At 43.5% G+C, this 15,507-nt stretch overlaps 1 protein-coding gene across 2 annotated transcripts in view; it reads left to right on the forward strand.

The window, feature by feature from the left end:
• PYGB (glycogen phosphorylase B) overlaps positions 1-15,507 on the forward strand; it is a 93,902-nt gene that overhangs the window by 63,545 nt on the left and 14,850 nt on the right. For both annotated transcript variants that reach the window (XM_044289680.1, XM_044289681.1), the window contains exons 9-13: positions 4,656-4,748; positions 9,279-9,425; positions 9,788-9,951; positions 11,554-11,668; positions 13,766-13,867. In XM_044289680.1, the coding sequence (XP_044145615.1) occupies positions 4,656-4,748; positions 9,279-9,425; positions 9,788-9,951; positions 11,554-11,668; positions 13,766-13,867 (621 nt within the window). The remainder of the gene's footprint in view (positions 1-4,655; positions 4,749-9,278; positions 9,426-9,787; positions 9,952-11,553; positions 11,669-13,765; positions 13,868-15,507) is intronic.

The raw sequence follows: 15,507 nt of genomic DNA on the forward strand, positions 1-15,507 counted from the left end.
TATTATTTTCCCTTATAACCACGTTATAAGGGAAAAGAATACAATCTTCAGAACATCAATCCCAAGCCCGAACTTCTGTGAAGAGGTTCGGGTTTGGGTACCAAACATGCACGATTTTTCTCACGCGAGTGCAACGCATGACAATGTTTTGCACTCGCGCAGAAAAATCGCGCATTTTCCCGCAACGCACCTGCCTCTTATCCGGGCCAAAAAACTGACGCCCGTGTGAAAGAGGCCTAACAGGAACAGCACTACACCTGTCCATGGGTTATCTGATATTACAGACATCTTTTTCTAATTCTGGAAGACCCCCCTTTTAAGTCAAAACCAGGAGTAAAAAATGAACACAGAAAACATGTGATGGAAAGAATTACTCCGTTTCTTGAATACCCATCTGGTTTTGCTGAAATACTGAATTGTGAAATACTGAATTGTGAATGCTGCCTAGTTTACATATTCACAGCCTGTATAGGTATTTGATAAAACCAACTTCACAGAGGAAAAGATTTGTTCTTTTTACGGTGCCAGTACACAAAGGTGCGCAGCCGAGAACCACATGGGGTTTTACATTCAGGTGTCACAGTTTTGCAGTGTGTATTTATGCAAGTACAGGTAAAGTACATAAAACCATGGGGGGAGATTTATCAAATTGGTGTAAAAAAGAAAAAAAAAAATGGCTTAGTTGCCCATAGCAACCAATCAGATTTCACCTTTCATTTTCCATAATTTCCCCCCATGTGCTTAACCTGTATTTGTCACATTACTGAAAACCGCATCACGAAACAGTGACAATTTGTGTGTATTTGCTATTTCCTTCCTGGATGCTTTTTGTACAGGCGCCCAAATGGTGTCATTTTTTTTCTCAATTTTTCAAACCAGAAACAACAGGACAAAACAGAAGCATAAGCAGGTCAAATACATACAAGAGGGAATAACATAGTAAGAGGAGCATAGGTTTCTAAATCTGTTTTACCTTAGCCGTAACAGCATCACAATAAGGGTCCATTTAGACATCTAAGTGTTTTGCGGTCCGCAAATTGTGGATCCGCAAAACACAGATACTGGTCGTGTGTGTTCCGCAATTTGCAGACCGCACATGGCCGGCCCTATGATAGAAATGTCTAATCTTGTCCGCAGACAAGACAAGAGCAAGAATAGGACTTTCTCTATCTTTTTTGAAGGGCCGCGGAACGAAATGAATGGGTCCGATAAATTGCGTAATGTATGCGGACCCATTTATAGGGTTGTGTGAATGCACCCTAATGGGTATTTCTGTCTGGTATTTCTTGGTATTAATTAAAGGGGTTGGCCATCTCAAACATTGGGGGCATGTCACTAGGATATTCACCCCAATGTCTCATAGGTGCGCCTGGCTCAGCTATTTCCGTCAGCCCCATAGAAGTGAATGGAGCGGTGGCTACGCTTGCGTGGTGCGCTTCTAATTAATTTCCATGAGACTTCTGAAAATAGCCGATCCCACTGCTCGGCTATTTTCAGCACTCCCATCGAGGGTCTCTAATGGAGGGTGTAGTGCGCCCTCCTTCACTTTGAGGGCTTCGTTCTAAATATACCCTTCTGGGACCCGCATCTATCGCACATTGGGGGCAAATCCTAGCTGTTTGGTCTAAAGGTGCATTTAGGGTACTTTCACACTTGCGGCAGAGTGATCCGGCAAAACATATGCCAACTTAAAAATGCCTGATCAGTCAGAAAAATGCATTGAAATGCCAGATCCGTCTTTCCGGTGTCATCTGGCAAAAAGGATCCGGCATTTATTTTTTTCCCCTTTTTTTCGGTCTGCACATGCCGGATTCGGATCCGGCACTAATACATTCCTTTGGAAAAAAATGCTGATCCGCCATTCAGGCAAGTCTTAATTTTTTTTTGGGCCAGAGATAAAACCGTAGCATGCTGTTTTTTTTTATCTTTTGCCTGATCAGTCAAAATGACTGAACTGAAGACAACCTGATGCATCCTGAACGGATTACTCTCAATTCAGAATGCATGGGGATATGCCTGATCAGTTATTTTCCGGCATTGAGCCCTTTTGACGGAACTCCGTGCTGGAATAGAAAAACGCTAGTATGAAAGTACCCTTAGGCTCCATTCACACATCCACAATTCCATTCCGCATTTTGCGGAATGGAATTGCGGACCCATTCATTTTTATGGAGCTGCACAACGTGGTCCGTGGTCCGCAATTCCGATCCCGAAAAAAATAGAACATGTCCTATTCTTGCCCGCAATAGAATAGGCATATTCTATTAGTGCCTGCGATGTGCGGTCCGCAAAATGCGGAACGCACATTGCCGGTTTCCGTGTTTTGCGGATCCGCAAAACACACACAGATGTGTGAATAGGCCCTTAGACTGCTGGTAATCAGCAATAATTAGATATGCACGTTCATATGAATGTTCATTCCCAGTCATTGCCCACTTATGACTGCTGCATGTAAATGCAATTAACAAGGATAACCGTTTGTTAGTACGATCATTCGTCCCCACAGAGGTTCATTGTATGGTAGCAGAACATCTCGGGGCAATGTGTTGGCAACAAACAGTGACTTTGTTTGTGCTGACTAAAGGATCGTGCTCGTGCAACAGGTGATTGGTGGCACATTTACATGGATGTTAGACTCCATTCACACATCCGCAATTCCATACCGCATCTTGTGGCCCCGATCTGAAATTGCAGACCTGCACTTCCGGGTCCGCAATTCCGATCCTGAAAAAAATAGAACATGTCCCATTCTTGTCCGCAATAGCGGACAAGAATAGACATATTCTCTTAGTGCCGGCAATGTGCGGTCCGCAAAATGCGGAACGCACATTGCCGCTGTCCGTGTTTTGCAGATCCGTGGATCCTCAAAACACACACGGATGTGTGAATGGACCCTTCTCCTGAACAAGTGTTCACATGAACTGTAAATTAATTTAAGGGAAAACAGATTTAGGCTACATGCACACGACCGTTTGTGTTTTGCGGTCCGCAAATTGCGGAGCCGCAAAAAAAACGTTCCGTATGGCATCCGTTTATTTTTTTGCAGATCCGTTTATTTTTTTTGATCCATTGTAATAATGCCTATCCTTGTCAGCAAACCAGACATACTGATGCAGACAGAACATGGTGTGCTGTCCGCGTTTTTTGCGGACCCATTGAAATGAATGGGTCCGCATCCTATCCGCAAAAAAAAAAAACGGATCGGACACGGAAACAAAATACGGTCGTGTGCATGAAGCCTGAGGCTGAGTTCCCACTTAAGTTATTTGATCCGTTATTTCAATCAGTTATTGTGAGCCAAAACCAGTAGTGAAACCTACTCAGATAAGATACGATGGAAAGATATGCATCTCTTCTGTGTTTTTGATCCACACAGGCTTTGGCTCCCAATAACTCCCAATAACTGATGGAAATCACTGACCAAATAACTGAAGTTTGAACTCAGCCTTAGGCCTCCTGCACACGACCGTAGGTGTCCCGTTGCCGTATTGCGGATCCGCAATACATGGGCACCATTCCGTGTGCATTCCGCATCACAGATGTGCACACATTCACTCCAATGGGTTCGCAAACCTGGAGATGCGGAACGGAAGCACTACAGAGTGCTTCTGTGGGGTTTCGTCCCGTACTTCCGTTCCGCAAAAAGATAGAATGTGTCCTATCTTTTTGCGGAACGGCCGGATCGCACACCCATTAAAGCACGGCTAGTGTGCAGGAGGCCTAACTGTACAATTCTATGCTTCTACATCCTACCAGCTGCACAGTAATGGGGACATGGGCTACTTTCACACTGGTGTTAGACTTTTCCGGCAGGGGAACAGCCCGCCGAATCCGTACTATCGTTTGTACACATGTGCTGACATGTGCATTAAAGTGAATCGGGCCAGGCAGACTTCCGGCAGCACACGTGTGCAAACGGTAGTGCGGATCTGGCAGGCTGTTGCCATGCCGGAACAGCATAACGCCAGTGTGAAAGTAACCTTAGTAAGAAGTATATCCATTGGAGGGGCACTCTTGTCTGTGGAATACAAAATCAACTGCCCGAGAGCCGCTTACTCCGAGAACCGGAAATTCTACCTATAATGGTTGATAAACATATTTGAGGAGATTTCTCACTGGGGGAATAATCTTTGCGGGCTACGGGTGTAAAGGAAAACTGACTTAGTTGCTCCTAGCAACGAATCGGATTCCACCTTACAATTTTTCAGAGCCCCTCTGGAAAATGAAAAGATCAATCTGATTGGTTGGTAGGGGCAACTAAGCCAATTTTCCTGTGCACCAATTTTGATAAATCTCCCCCATAGTGTGAGCTCCAAGATACACGCCAATTCTGATCCGCTGGGCATAAGGTGGAAGGGGCTTAAATGTCCTTTTATATAGACTTAATTAGTAAAAATTTTAAATTCCATCTGTCCTTCTAGTACACAGGCAGAAATACATATTATTGTGCTTCTGGTGGGACATAAAGGATAGGAATATAGGTAAATGGCTGCCAACGTAAGTCAGAATAAGCAACAACCAGAAAATAGCTAAGCAGAACATAAAAATATGAATCTGAGGGTCCTGAAGTATTACCATGTGGTAACTGAACTTGTAAATGTACTATATTACAAACTTTCCAGAGCTTAACTTATGTGATCACTTTTATCCTACAGGTTGCTATACAGCTGAATGATACGCATCCTGCACTCGCTATTCCTGAGCTCATGAGGATCTTGATAGATGTGGAAGGCATGGAGTGGGACAAGGTAAAGCCACACAACACATGACAGCACAATCTTACTATGGCATTATCTCTTAAAGGAGTTTTCCAAGAGTCATTTTAGAAGCCTGTCTTAATAAAGCCCCGTAGCAACGGCCTCTCCGTAACTTCGGCGCATCCAGCGCTACTTCTAAATGTGAGACCACTTTCTATGCCTAAGACAGTCGTAGAAAATGATGAATGAGCCTGTCCCCTTACCCGCCCACAATTTTAGACCTGGCGTGAGCGGAGAGAAGTCGCAGTCTGCGCCTGAAATATGTAGTAAATGCCCCCAAAGTTTATGAATTATGTTTCTTTTACTTACAGGGATATTGCGATTTTGTTTTTCATGCAGAGACAACAAGAAGTATAACCATATTGGTGATCAGTTTAAGGGTTTGTTCACACAGGACATATATGCTGTGGGTTTTCTGTCAGGATTTTGCAGGCAGAAATTCTGCAGCATATTACCATACCAGCATAGCGGATGAACTTGCAGCATGTCAATTTACGTTGTGGATTTTCATTATGGATTTGACCTTTTGCAATGAAATCCTCAAATCCATTACAAAATCCAAATGTGAAATCTGGATCTTGCCACAAATTTCCCAGCAAAACCACAACCTTTTTTCTATTGCAGTTTATATCCTGTGTTTATGGTCTCATGCACACAACCGTTGTGTGTCTTGTGGTCCGCAAATTGCTGATCCGCAAAACACGGATGGTGTCTGTGTGCGTTCCGCAATTTGCGCGGACAGCCATTAATATAACTACCTATTTTTGTCCGCAAAATGGACAAGAATAGGACAGGTTATATTTTTTTGCAGACCACGGAACGGAGCAACGGATGCGGAAACCACATGGAGTGCTGTCCGCATATTTTGCGGCCCCATTGAAGTGAATAAGTCCGCATCCAAGCCGCAAATACTGCGGCTCGGATGCGGACCAAAACAACGGTCGTGTGCATGAGGCCTATGTACGCTAAATTTATCTGTTCAGGAACTGATGCCAGATGTCGACACTCAAGTGACAGCCTGCAGAAAAACTAGTTCACAGGCGGCTATCAATATGGTTGTACTTCCTGTCACTTTTATACAAATGGCTGCTACACCCATGTCCTCAGCTCTATACCTTTAAATTCTGGCTTCTGCTACCACTAGACCGAATGTAGAAGGTTAAAGGGAGTCTTCACCTAATCTGAGCGTTTTAGACCGCTCAGATCAGGTTATAGACTCTTTGACCCTCATTACAATCGTACCTTTCTCTTCTGTGTCCCTCGTCCAGATAATGAAAATAACACTTTTTAAACTTATGCAAATGATCTTCTGAAGGTGCCCAGGGGCGGCGTTACTGGGCGATGTGCCCAGAAAAACACACCTCCAGCCGGCGGACTTCACAAGCGGCACCAGAGGATGGCGGGCTGGGAACTGGCCCGCACTTGCGCACTGCTCTGCCCATTATGGGCAGAGGAACAGCCTTTCATATTGCGCATGCACTGGCCGACTGTCTTTAGTTGGCCGGCGCATGCTCAATATGAAAAGCTGTTCCTCTGCCCATAATTGGCAGAGCAGTGCGCATGTGCGGGCCAGTTCCCAGCCCGCCATCCTCTGGTGCCGCTCGTGACGTCCGCCGGCTGGAGGTGTGTTTTTCTGGGCACATCGCCCAGTAACGCCGCCCCTGGGCACCTTCAGAAGATCATTTTGCATAAGTTTAAAAAGTGTTATTTTAATTATCTGGACGAGGGACACAGAAGAGAAAGGTACGATTGTAATGAGGGTCAAAGAGTCTATAACCTGATCTGAGCGGTCTAAAACGCACAGATTAGGTGAAAGACTCCCTTTAATGCATACATGCTGTTATCTCCAAAGCGCCCTCTAGTGGCAGCTGTAGGTAGCAAGAATTAATAATATACCTCTGTGTCTATGAAGGGGATTTGTAACTACAGTGCAGACCAAAAGTTAGGACACACCTTCTCATTCAAACAGTTTTCTTTATTTTCATGACTATGAAAATTGTAGATTCACACTGAAGGCATCAAAACTATGAATTAACACATGTGGAATTATATACATAACAAAAAGTGTGAAACAACTGAAAATATGTCATATTCTAGGTTCTTCAAAGTAGCCACCTTTTGCTTTGATTACTGCTTTGCACACTCTTGGCATTCTCTTGATGAGCTTCAAGAGGTAGTCACCTGAAATGGTTTTCACTTCACAGGTGTGCCCTGTCATGTTTAATAAGTGGGATTTCTTGCCTTATAAATGGGGTTGGGACCATCAGTTGCGTTGAGGAGAAGTCAGGTGGATACACAGCTGATAGTCCTACTGAATAGACTGTTAGAATTTGTATTATGGCAAAAAAAAAGCAGCTACGTAAAGAAAAACGAGTGGCCATAATTACTTTAAGAAATGAAGGTCAGTCAGTCCGAAAAATTGGGAAAACTTTGAAAGTGTCCCCAAGTGCAGTCACAAAAACCATCAAGCGTTACAAAGAAACTGGCTCACATGCGTACCGCCCCAGGAAAGGAAGACTAAGAGTCACCTCTGCTGCGGAGGATAAGTTCATCCGAGTCACCAGCCTCAGAAATCGCAGGTTACCAGCAGCTCAGATTAGAGACCAGGTCAAGGCCACACAGAGTTCTAGCAGCAGACACATCTCTAGAACAACTGTTAAGAGCAGACTGTGTGAATCAGGTCTTCATGGTAGAATATCTGCTAGGAAACCACTGCTAAGGACAGGCAACAAGCAGAAGAGACTTGTTTGGGCTAAAGAACACAAGGAATGGACATTAGACCAGTGGAAATCTGTGCTTTGGTCTGATGAGTCCAAATTTGAGATCTTTGGTTTCAACCACCGTGTCTTTGTGCGACGCAGAAAAGGTGAACGGATGAACTCTACATGCCTGGTTCCCACCGTGAAGCATGGAGGAGGAGGTGTGATGGTGTAGGGGTGCTTTGCTGGTGACACTGTTAGGGATTTATTCAAAATTGAAGGCATACTGAACCAGCATGTCTACCACAGCATCTTGCAGCGGCATGCTATTCCATCCGGTTTGCGTTTAGTTGGACCATCATTTATTTTTCAACAGGACAATGCCCCCAAACACACCTCCAGGCTGTGTAAGGGCTATTTGACCATGAAGGAGAGTGATGCGGTGCTGCGCCAGATGACCTGGCCTCCACAGTCACCGGACCTTAACCCAATCGAGATGGTTTGGGGTGAGCTGGACCGCAGAGTGAAGGCAAAAGGGCCAACAAGTGCTAAGCATCTCTGGGAACTCCTTTAAGACTGTTGGAAGACCATTTAAGGTGACTACCTCTTGAAGCTCATCAAGAGAATGCCAAGAGTGTGCAAAGCAGTAATCAACGGAAAAAGGTGGCTACTTTGAAGAACCTAGAATATGACATATTTTCAGTTGTTTCACACTTTTTTGTTATGTATATAATTCCACATGTGTTAATTCATAGTTTTGATGCCTTCAGTGTGAATCTACAATTTTCATAGTCATGAAAATAAAGAAAACTCTTTGAATGAGAAGGTGTGTCCAAACTTTAGGTCTGTACGGTATATAGAATAAAATCAAGCTCTGACTATTATAAAGAAAAATAAATTTTATTAGTACAACATTTTGAACCTAAAAATAACAGGTAGGTTTATCAAAACTGTTTAAGGAAAACTGGTTTAGTGGCCCATAGCATGCAATCAGATTCCACCTTTCATTTTTTTAGAGCTGCTCTGCTAAATGAAAGGTGAAATCTGATTGGTTGCTATGGGCAACTCACAGTTTTCCTTTATACCGGTTTGATAAATCTCCATCATTGAGATTTACATTAAAGGGGTTTTCTGTGAGTCAGCGTGTCCTGCAAAACTATCTTAATTACACATAACTCTCCTGTAGAAGAAGGTTTGTAATATACTTATCATCCTGAAGTTGAGTGGATTGACTGCTTGAAAACCCAGTCACGTGACATTCCTGAAAATCCTGCTTCCGCTGATGTCGCTTTCTTTGCTAGGGTCCTGGCCTGGGCTATGGAATGGGTCAGAACTATTCCTCTCTCTTGCCCATTCACAGATTAGGTGGATTTAGGAGTTTGCAGACGTGTCAGGAGGGGTTAATACTTAATAGTTCTGACCCTATACATAGTGGAAGCAAAGTGATAGCGGAAAGATTTAGCTACCATGTTCGTCCACCTCCGCCAGATAGACAGAAAATTAAGGAAAAGAGAAAACAGCAGGTGGCGCTATACAGATACATTTTATTTAATAACTCTGTGGCTATACTAAATTTTTAATTGTATGCAATTACAAAAGTATTCAGATTCAGGTGCTGGTTTGAAAAATGTCGAATATTTTTTGTTACACAGCCCCTGTAAATGTACAATTTTTAATTTCAAAGTGTTTGCTTATCATTCATTGTGCATTTCAAACTATAGAAAGTTAAAATCAATAAATGATCTTCTTGAATCTTGATTGTCACCCACTTGCTATACCGTCTGTCCAGTGAACTTACTGTCATCTGTGCTCCTTCCTCCAGGCCTGGGATGTAACCAAGAGGACTTGTGCGTATACCAACCACACCGTGCTGCCCGAGGCTCTGGAACGTTGGCCGGTCACCTTGTTTGAGAAGTTGCTGCCCCGCCACCTGGAGATTATATATGCAATCAATCAAAAACACCTGGATGTAAGAGCTCACATCTGGTCCATGTGTGACATTTCAATAGGTTGGAATATTCCTTCAGTAACAGAGCTGAAACTATAGACACTACCACCGGGAATATAATATTTTTTTTTTTCCAAATTAGTTATTGTGGTTGTGATCTGCACAGTGAGGTCAGAAAGAAGTTTTTGGAGTCAAATCCAGTAAGACACGATTGTAAGTGTAGTTGCATATCACAAGCACCTAGAACCCTTCAGTGTCAGAAATGAGGAATAAAAAAACTGGAATACAAGGCCTTGAATGTCTTGTGTTTAGCAATGACCACAGTTCCTGACTCTGACACCAGAGCAGTCTATATAATTGTGTTCTTGTCTACACATTTGTAGGATGTGGCAGCCTTGTATCCTGGGGATATGGACCGTCTGCGAAGGATGTCCATCATTGAAGAAGGCGACTGTAAGAGGATAAACATGGCTCATTTATGTGTGATTGGATCGCATGCTGTCAACGGTGTGGCCAGGATCCACTCCGAGATTGTAAAGCACTCCGTGTAAGTAACGGGAGACGAAAAACACCTGCTTCATTGTTTAAAGACTTTGAGTATGTTTGAAGAGAACCTATCAATAAATATCAGAAATATATATAGTATATACAAAGATAATGGCCCAGATTTACTAATCCTATAGAGGGTGTCAGCATAGATGGGCTGTCTAGACCGGCAGATTTATTACCGGGGCTCAGGCTGGATGATAAATCTGGTGCAGGGATAAATACTTTTCTCGGCCTCTATAGCAACTATTAGTTAGCTTACTTTGAGATAGATTTTTACACCACAATTTTGGCACAAAATGGTGCTTTAGACCCCCTCTTCTGTGAAGCTCCACCACTTCCTTTTAAGCCCCACCCCTTGAACCTGTCAGAAAGAAGCGTAGAAACCCTAGATGCGCCATATTGTGCCACCTTTTAGACAGATTTTTGGAGCTCACACATTAGTAAATCTGAGCAGATATACTTTGTAATGTATCTTTTATGAGAAAGAAAAAATGCCTCTTTCTCCATTTCTTCAGGTTCATCAGCCACTTCTTCCCCTCCACCAACCTCCTGTGCTGATCTGTCAAACCACAAAGAGAGATCAGGTGGCAGCTGCAGCACATATAAGTCTGTGGAGAAGGGAGGTAGGAGAAGTGAGCTGCCAAAGAGAGGCACAGACACACCGAGATTCGGCTTCTGCTTCTAGTTTTATATCCCACCCAAGTGCTGGATTCACAACTACACTACTCGCTACTGCTGTAAAGTGACTTCCATGCTGCTGCTTCTAAAGGATGTGCTACAGAGAGATAAGGGACAAGGGTCTCTTCTTCTTTCTGTGTGCTGTATATAGGAGATAGCATCTAGTTTCCATGCACCAGCTCAGGAAAAATGAAGGGGTAAATTACAAACAGATATACGCCACTTTTGTGGCGTATATCTGGCACAGATTCTGTTGCACGTTATGTGCTAGGCCTAAAAAAGGGGGGCATGGCGTGGGCAGGGAAGGGGACGGGCCGGCAGGCCTTTATTTATTTATCATTTTCTATGCATGGTTTAGGCGTAAAAAAAAATGGTCTAAATGTAAGACAGCAAGGAGCTCCTCTACATAACTTCAGTGATCCACCGCCAGCGCAGGGGCTTATTAAGCCTGGTGTCTAAAACGCCGTTCTTATTAAAGCGCCCCAAAGGCCCCTTGCAGACGAGCGTTCCTCCCGCAGCAAGTCAGCAACGCAGCTACCGGCCTGACCTCCCAGCGCTGCCGGGGGTCACATAGCATTATATTGATTTATGATGCTATGTAACCCTATGTAAGTGCATCCAAAGCATTTTTGGGGTAGTTTGTGTTGCGTTTGAGCGGTTTTGGAGTTTTTAGTGTCCTAGATATTGATTGTTTCTGGTGTCTTTCTCATAGGTTTCTCTATAAAACTTGAAAAACATCAGAAAAAAAAAAGCATAAAAATGCCTGGTGTTTTCTTACAAGCCACAAGTGCCCCAAAAATCAACTTGAAAAACTTTGGTTAAACTTGTCATTCTGACAGACACGGGTCATGTGTCTTGTTCATATAGAGCTCATGTAATATGTATTGCAGCTGATGCATCTGAACTTGTTTTTATTTTACAGCTTTAAGGATTTCTACGAAATTGAACCACCTAAATTTCAGAACAAGACAAATGGCATCACTCCAAGGAGGTGGCTAATGCTTTGCAACCCTGGCTTATCAGACATCATTGCCGAGGTAATCTGCCATGCTACCATCCTCTCTTGGTGGGAGCGTGAATAAAAAAAACAGGCTTATTCTACATCAGACTTTGTAACAGATGTATTTCATTGGTTCTGTTTGGTCTATTTAGTATTGACGAAGGTGTGGTGCTAGAGCTGGGAAAACCTGTTTAGACCTGGTTCACATTTCAGTGATTTGGTCAGTGATTACCATCAGTGATTGTGAGCCAAAACAGGCTGCGGGTCAAAAACACAGAAAATGTGCATAAACTACGACTCCCAGAATTCTCCATCCATTTCTTTGGAGTTCTGAGAACAGCCAAGCAAGTGTCCATCTGGGGAGTCCTAGTTTTACCACAGCTGGAGTGCCAGACGTTAGCCATCACAGCCTTATACCCTATATCTGTGCAGCCTCCAACAGGGCCGTGGAGTCAGTAAGCCAACGTTCTAACTCCGACTCCTACATTTTATCACAGTCCTTCATAAATGGCCAATAATTTAGGGTACTTTCACACTTGCGTTAAACTTTTCCGGTATTGAGCCCCTAGGACAGAACTCAATACCGGTAAAAAACTGATCAGTTTTATCCTAATGCATTCTGAATGGAGAGCAATCTGTTCAGTATGAATCAGGATGTCTTCAGTTCAGTCACTGTACGGTTTTTGGACGAGGAAAATACCGCAGCATGCTGCAGTATTTTCTCTGTCCAAATTTACGCAACACTTGCCAGAATGCCGGATCCGGTATTATTTTACATTTAAATGCATTAATACCGGATCCGGAAAAACTGATCCGGTTTTGCGGTCTGCACAGACCTTTAGAAATGTGAGAAGGATAAATACCGGATCTGTTTTTCCAGATTACAACCGGAGAAACGAATTCGGTATTGCAATGCATTTGTGATCCGGATCCGTCTACAAATGGTATCCGTTTGCATACAGATTGCCGGAAGTGTGAAAGTACCCTTAGTAATAAAAATGTACTGGAGTAAAATGGGTAAGTAGTCAGGCTACTTAGCTAGAACATAAAGCATAATTATTATTAATATATATATAATATTCTGAAAATCCCTGACCTTTTCTAAATTCCTGGAAGTAAATATTTAATGCGCTATGCATTTAATAACTGGAAAACACTGTTATACATGGAATTTAAAGAAATCTAGGAATTTGTCCTCAGAAAATGGTAGAAAAGCTATACATGTGTGTCCTGGAAATGCAGAGAATCATGTACAAGTGTAAATGGGAATAAGAGAAAAATGTAGAGTGGAGCTGCTTTTTTAGTGCTTGTCTTAAAGGTGCCCACAGTCTTCCACTGCCATAGGAAGATTCCTACTTATCTGCTACCTACAGTTCCGGTCCTGCGCACTGGCTCCCATGTGTCTGTCTTCTGGTTCACAGCTTGTTTACTTCCTCCCCAGCATGGACATCATCATCTGCTCCTCTGCAGCCAATGATTGGATTCAGCGGTGACATGTTCCCAAAAGACACATCAGCACTAAGCCCCTACGTTCGTGTGCATGATCCCTCCTAACTGACGGAAATCACTGACCAAGTTACTGAAGTGTGAACTAGGCCTAAATGGGGTTTTTCAGGATGCCCAAAAAAAGGCTTACTCAATCCCCATCTCTTCCAGGGCCACCACTTTTGTTCTCCCAGTCACCTTGGTTTCCTGCACTGCAACAATGATGTCATCAACTGCTTCACATGATTTCTGCAGCCAATCACTGACCTCAGTGGTCATGTGAGGTAGTCGAGCACATCATTGCTGCAAAGCCAGTCTCGCAGTCGGACCTTTCCTTCTACCTCACGTCAATGCCAAAGCGGTGGCCGTGGGGTAGAAGGGGGTTTGAGCAAGTGAAAAGGTCTCCCCCACCCTTTTATTTTAAAACAAACATACCCGGCATTTACCATGTTTTTTGAGGATCCTTGAAGGCCCCTTTAATTATTTTTTTCCATACAGTATAATGTTAATGTGAAACCTTTTATTTTTACCACACTGTATAGTCTATAGGGTAAGGGACATACGCTGTATTTATTAATAGTCATCTGTGATTATATAGGGGCAAAGCTAAGATTGTTTTTTTATCTTTATATTTTTTTTTCCTTCACAGAAAATTGGTGAAGATTTTGTGACTGACATGAGCCAGCTGAGGAAATTGTTGGACTTTGTAGACGATGAGAGTTTTGTGCATGACATAGCAAAAGTCAAGCAGGTACGTGTTCTAGAGTCGTGGGCTTCCGGTGGCTTATTCATATCTTTATAACGTAAAAGAAAAAATGAAGAAGGTCACGGCACTCCAAAGGCTATTCAGTGTTTTAATTACACCACAAAATCAGCAGCAACGTTTCGACAATAGTCTTTTTCAAGCTTGGTAGCTTGAAAAAGACTATTGTCGAAACGTTGCTGCTGATTTTGTGGTGTAATTAAAACACTGAATAGCCTTTGGAGTGCCGTGACCTTCTTCATTTTTTCTGGTATTTGTGGGGTCTATGAGGCCGGGACCTGACGTCACGAGCACCGCCGCAAAGCCTCTTGAATGAATTCAAGTAAGTGGTGCTGTCCTACCACTCTTTTTTGTTTTATAACGTAAAAGATACAACACATTATCATCCCAGGGCCATACATTACATTCATTGTCCTGCATCCACCAGCCTATGGCAGAGATGTATGGTAGCTGCACATATGTGGTCAACTCGACCTTATGTACGAAGTGACCACACTCCGCTGTTTCCCTATCTCCCCCTTCACTGAAATGAAGTTATTTAAGATATTATAAGACAGTTCCAAAAAAAGGGGTTTGGAGTCAGGGGCCATAGTGAGAGCCCCCAGTGACTGCATGCGGCCCTTGAGGCTCCCAGTTGGAGTAGACCAGGAGTGCACAATGTCTGAGGGCCGCATTGTCATATTGTTCTATTTCAAGGGATGGCAAAAAAGTGTTGACTGGTGCTTGTTTGCACACAAGACTGATGCAGAATGATTACTATGGCAGTCGTTCCTCTTTCATTCTGTTATATTGATTATAGGCAGCACAGGGAGATATACTGACGGTAATCGTACATCTGTCATTCCGAACAAACAAGTGGCTGTTTGTTTATTGGCTGATCGGCTGCCAGTTATAAGGAATGAGCGTTCCTATGAATTCTTGTTCCCAATAATTGTCCCTGAAATTAATGCATTGTAATAGGGCCATATGTGCTGACATTTCCTTCCCTGCCATCCTAACTCCTATCCATGAATGAACGCCAATAAACCTCTTTGTTCCTCTCTCTGGGGTCCCTTCGCACATAATGGAAACACATATGATCCTAACACTATTTAGCTTCTATTTTCTTATGTTGCCTGAGCGTGCAGTTCCATGTAAGGGATTTTGCCTTAAAGGGGTTGTCCGGGTTCAGAGCTGAACCCGGACATACCCTTATTTTCACCCAGGCAGCCCCCTGAGGCTAGCATCGGAGCATCTCATGGCTACTTTCACACTAGCATTCGGGGCTCCGCTTGTGAGTTCCGTTTGAAGGCTCAGGGGGAACGGGCCCTAATTCATGCATCAGTCTGGCACCGTCTGTCCTCCGCTCAGCAGGCAGACACCCGAACACTGCTTGCAGCGCCTGGCCTGGCCGTGCGGGGCCAGGCGCCTGGCCGTGCGGAGGCAAACGGATCCGTCCAGAGTTACAATGGAAGTCAATGGGGGCGGATCCGTTCGAAGGTGACACAATATGGTGCATTTTTCAAACGGATCCGCCCCCCATTGACTTTCAATGTAAAGTCTGGACGGATCCGTCTGAATACAAATTGTACTTAGACTTTTTTAGTAAAATGTAATGCAAACGGTTCCGTCTGAACGGATACCATCAT

Source organism: Bufo gargarizans, chromosome 4, assembly GCF_014858855.1.
Source record: "Bufo gargarizans isolate SCDJY-AF-19 chromosome 4, ASM1485885v1, whole genome shotgun sequence".
Taxonomy (NCBI): Eukaryota; Metazoa; Chordata; class Amphibia; order Anura; family Bufonidae; genus Bufo; species Bufo gargarizans.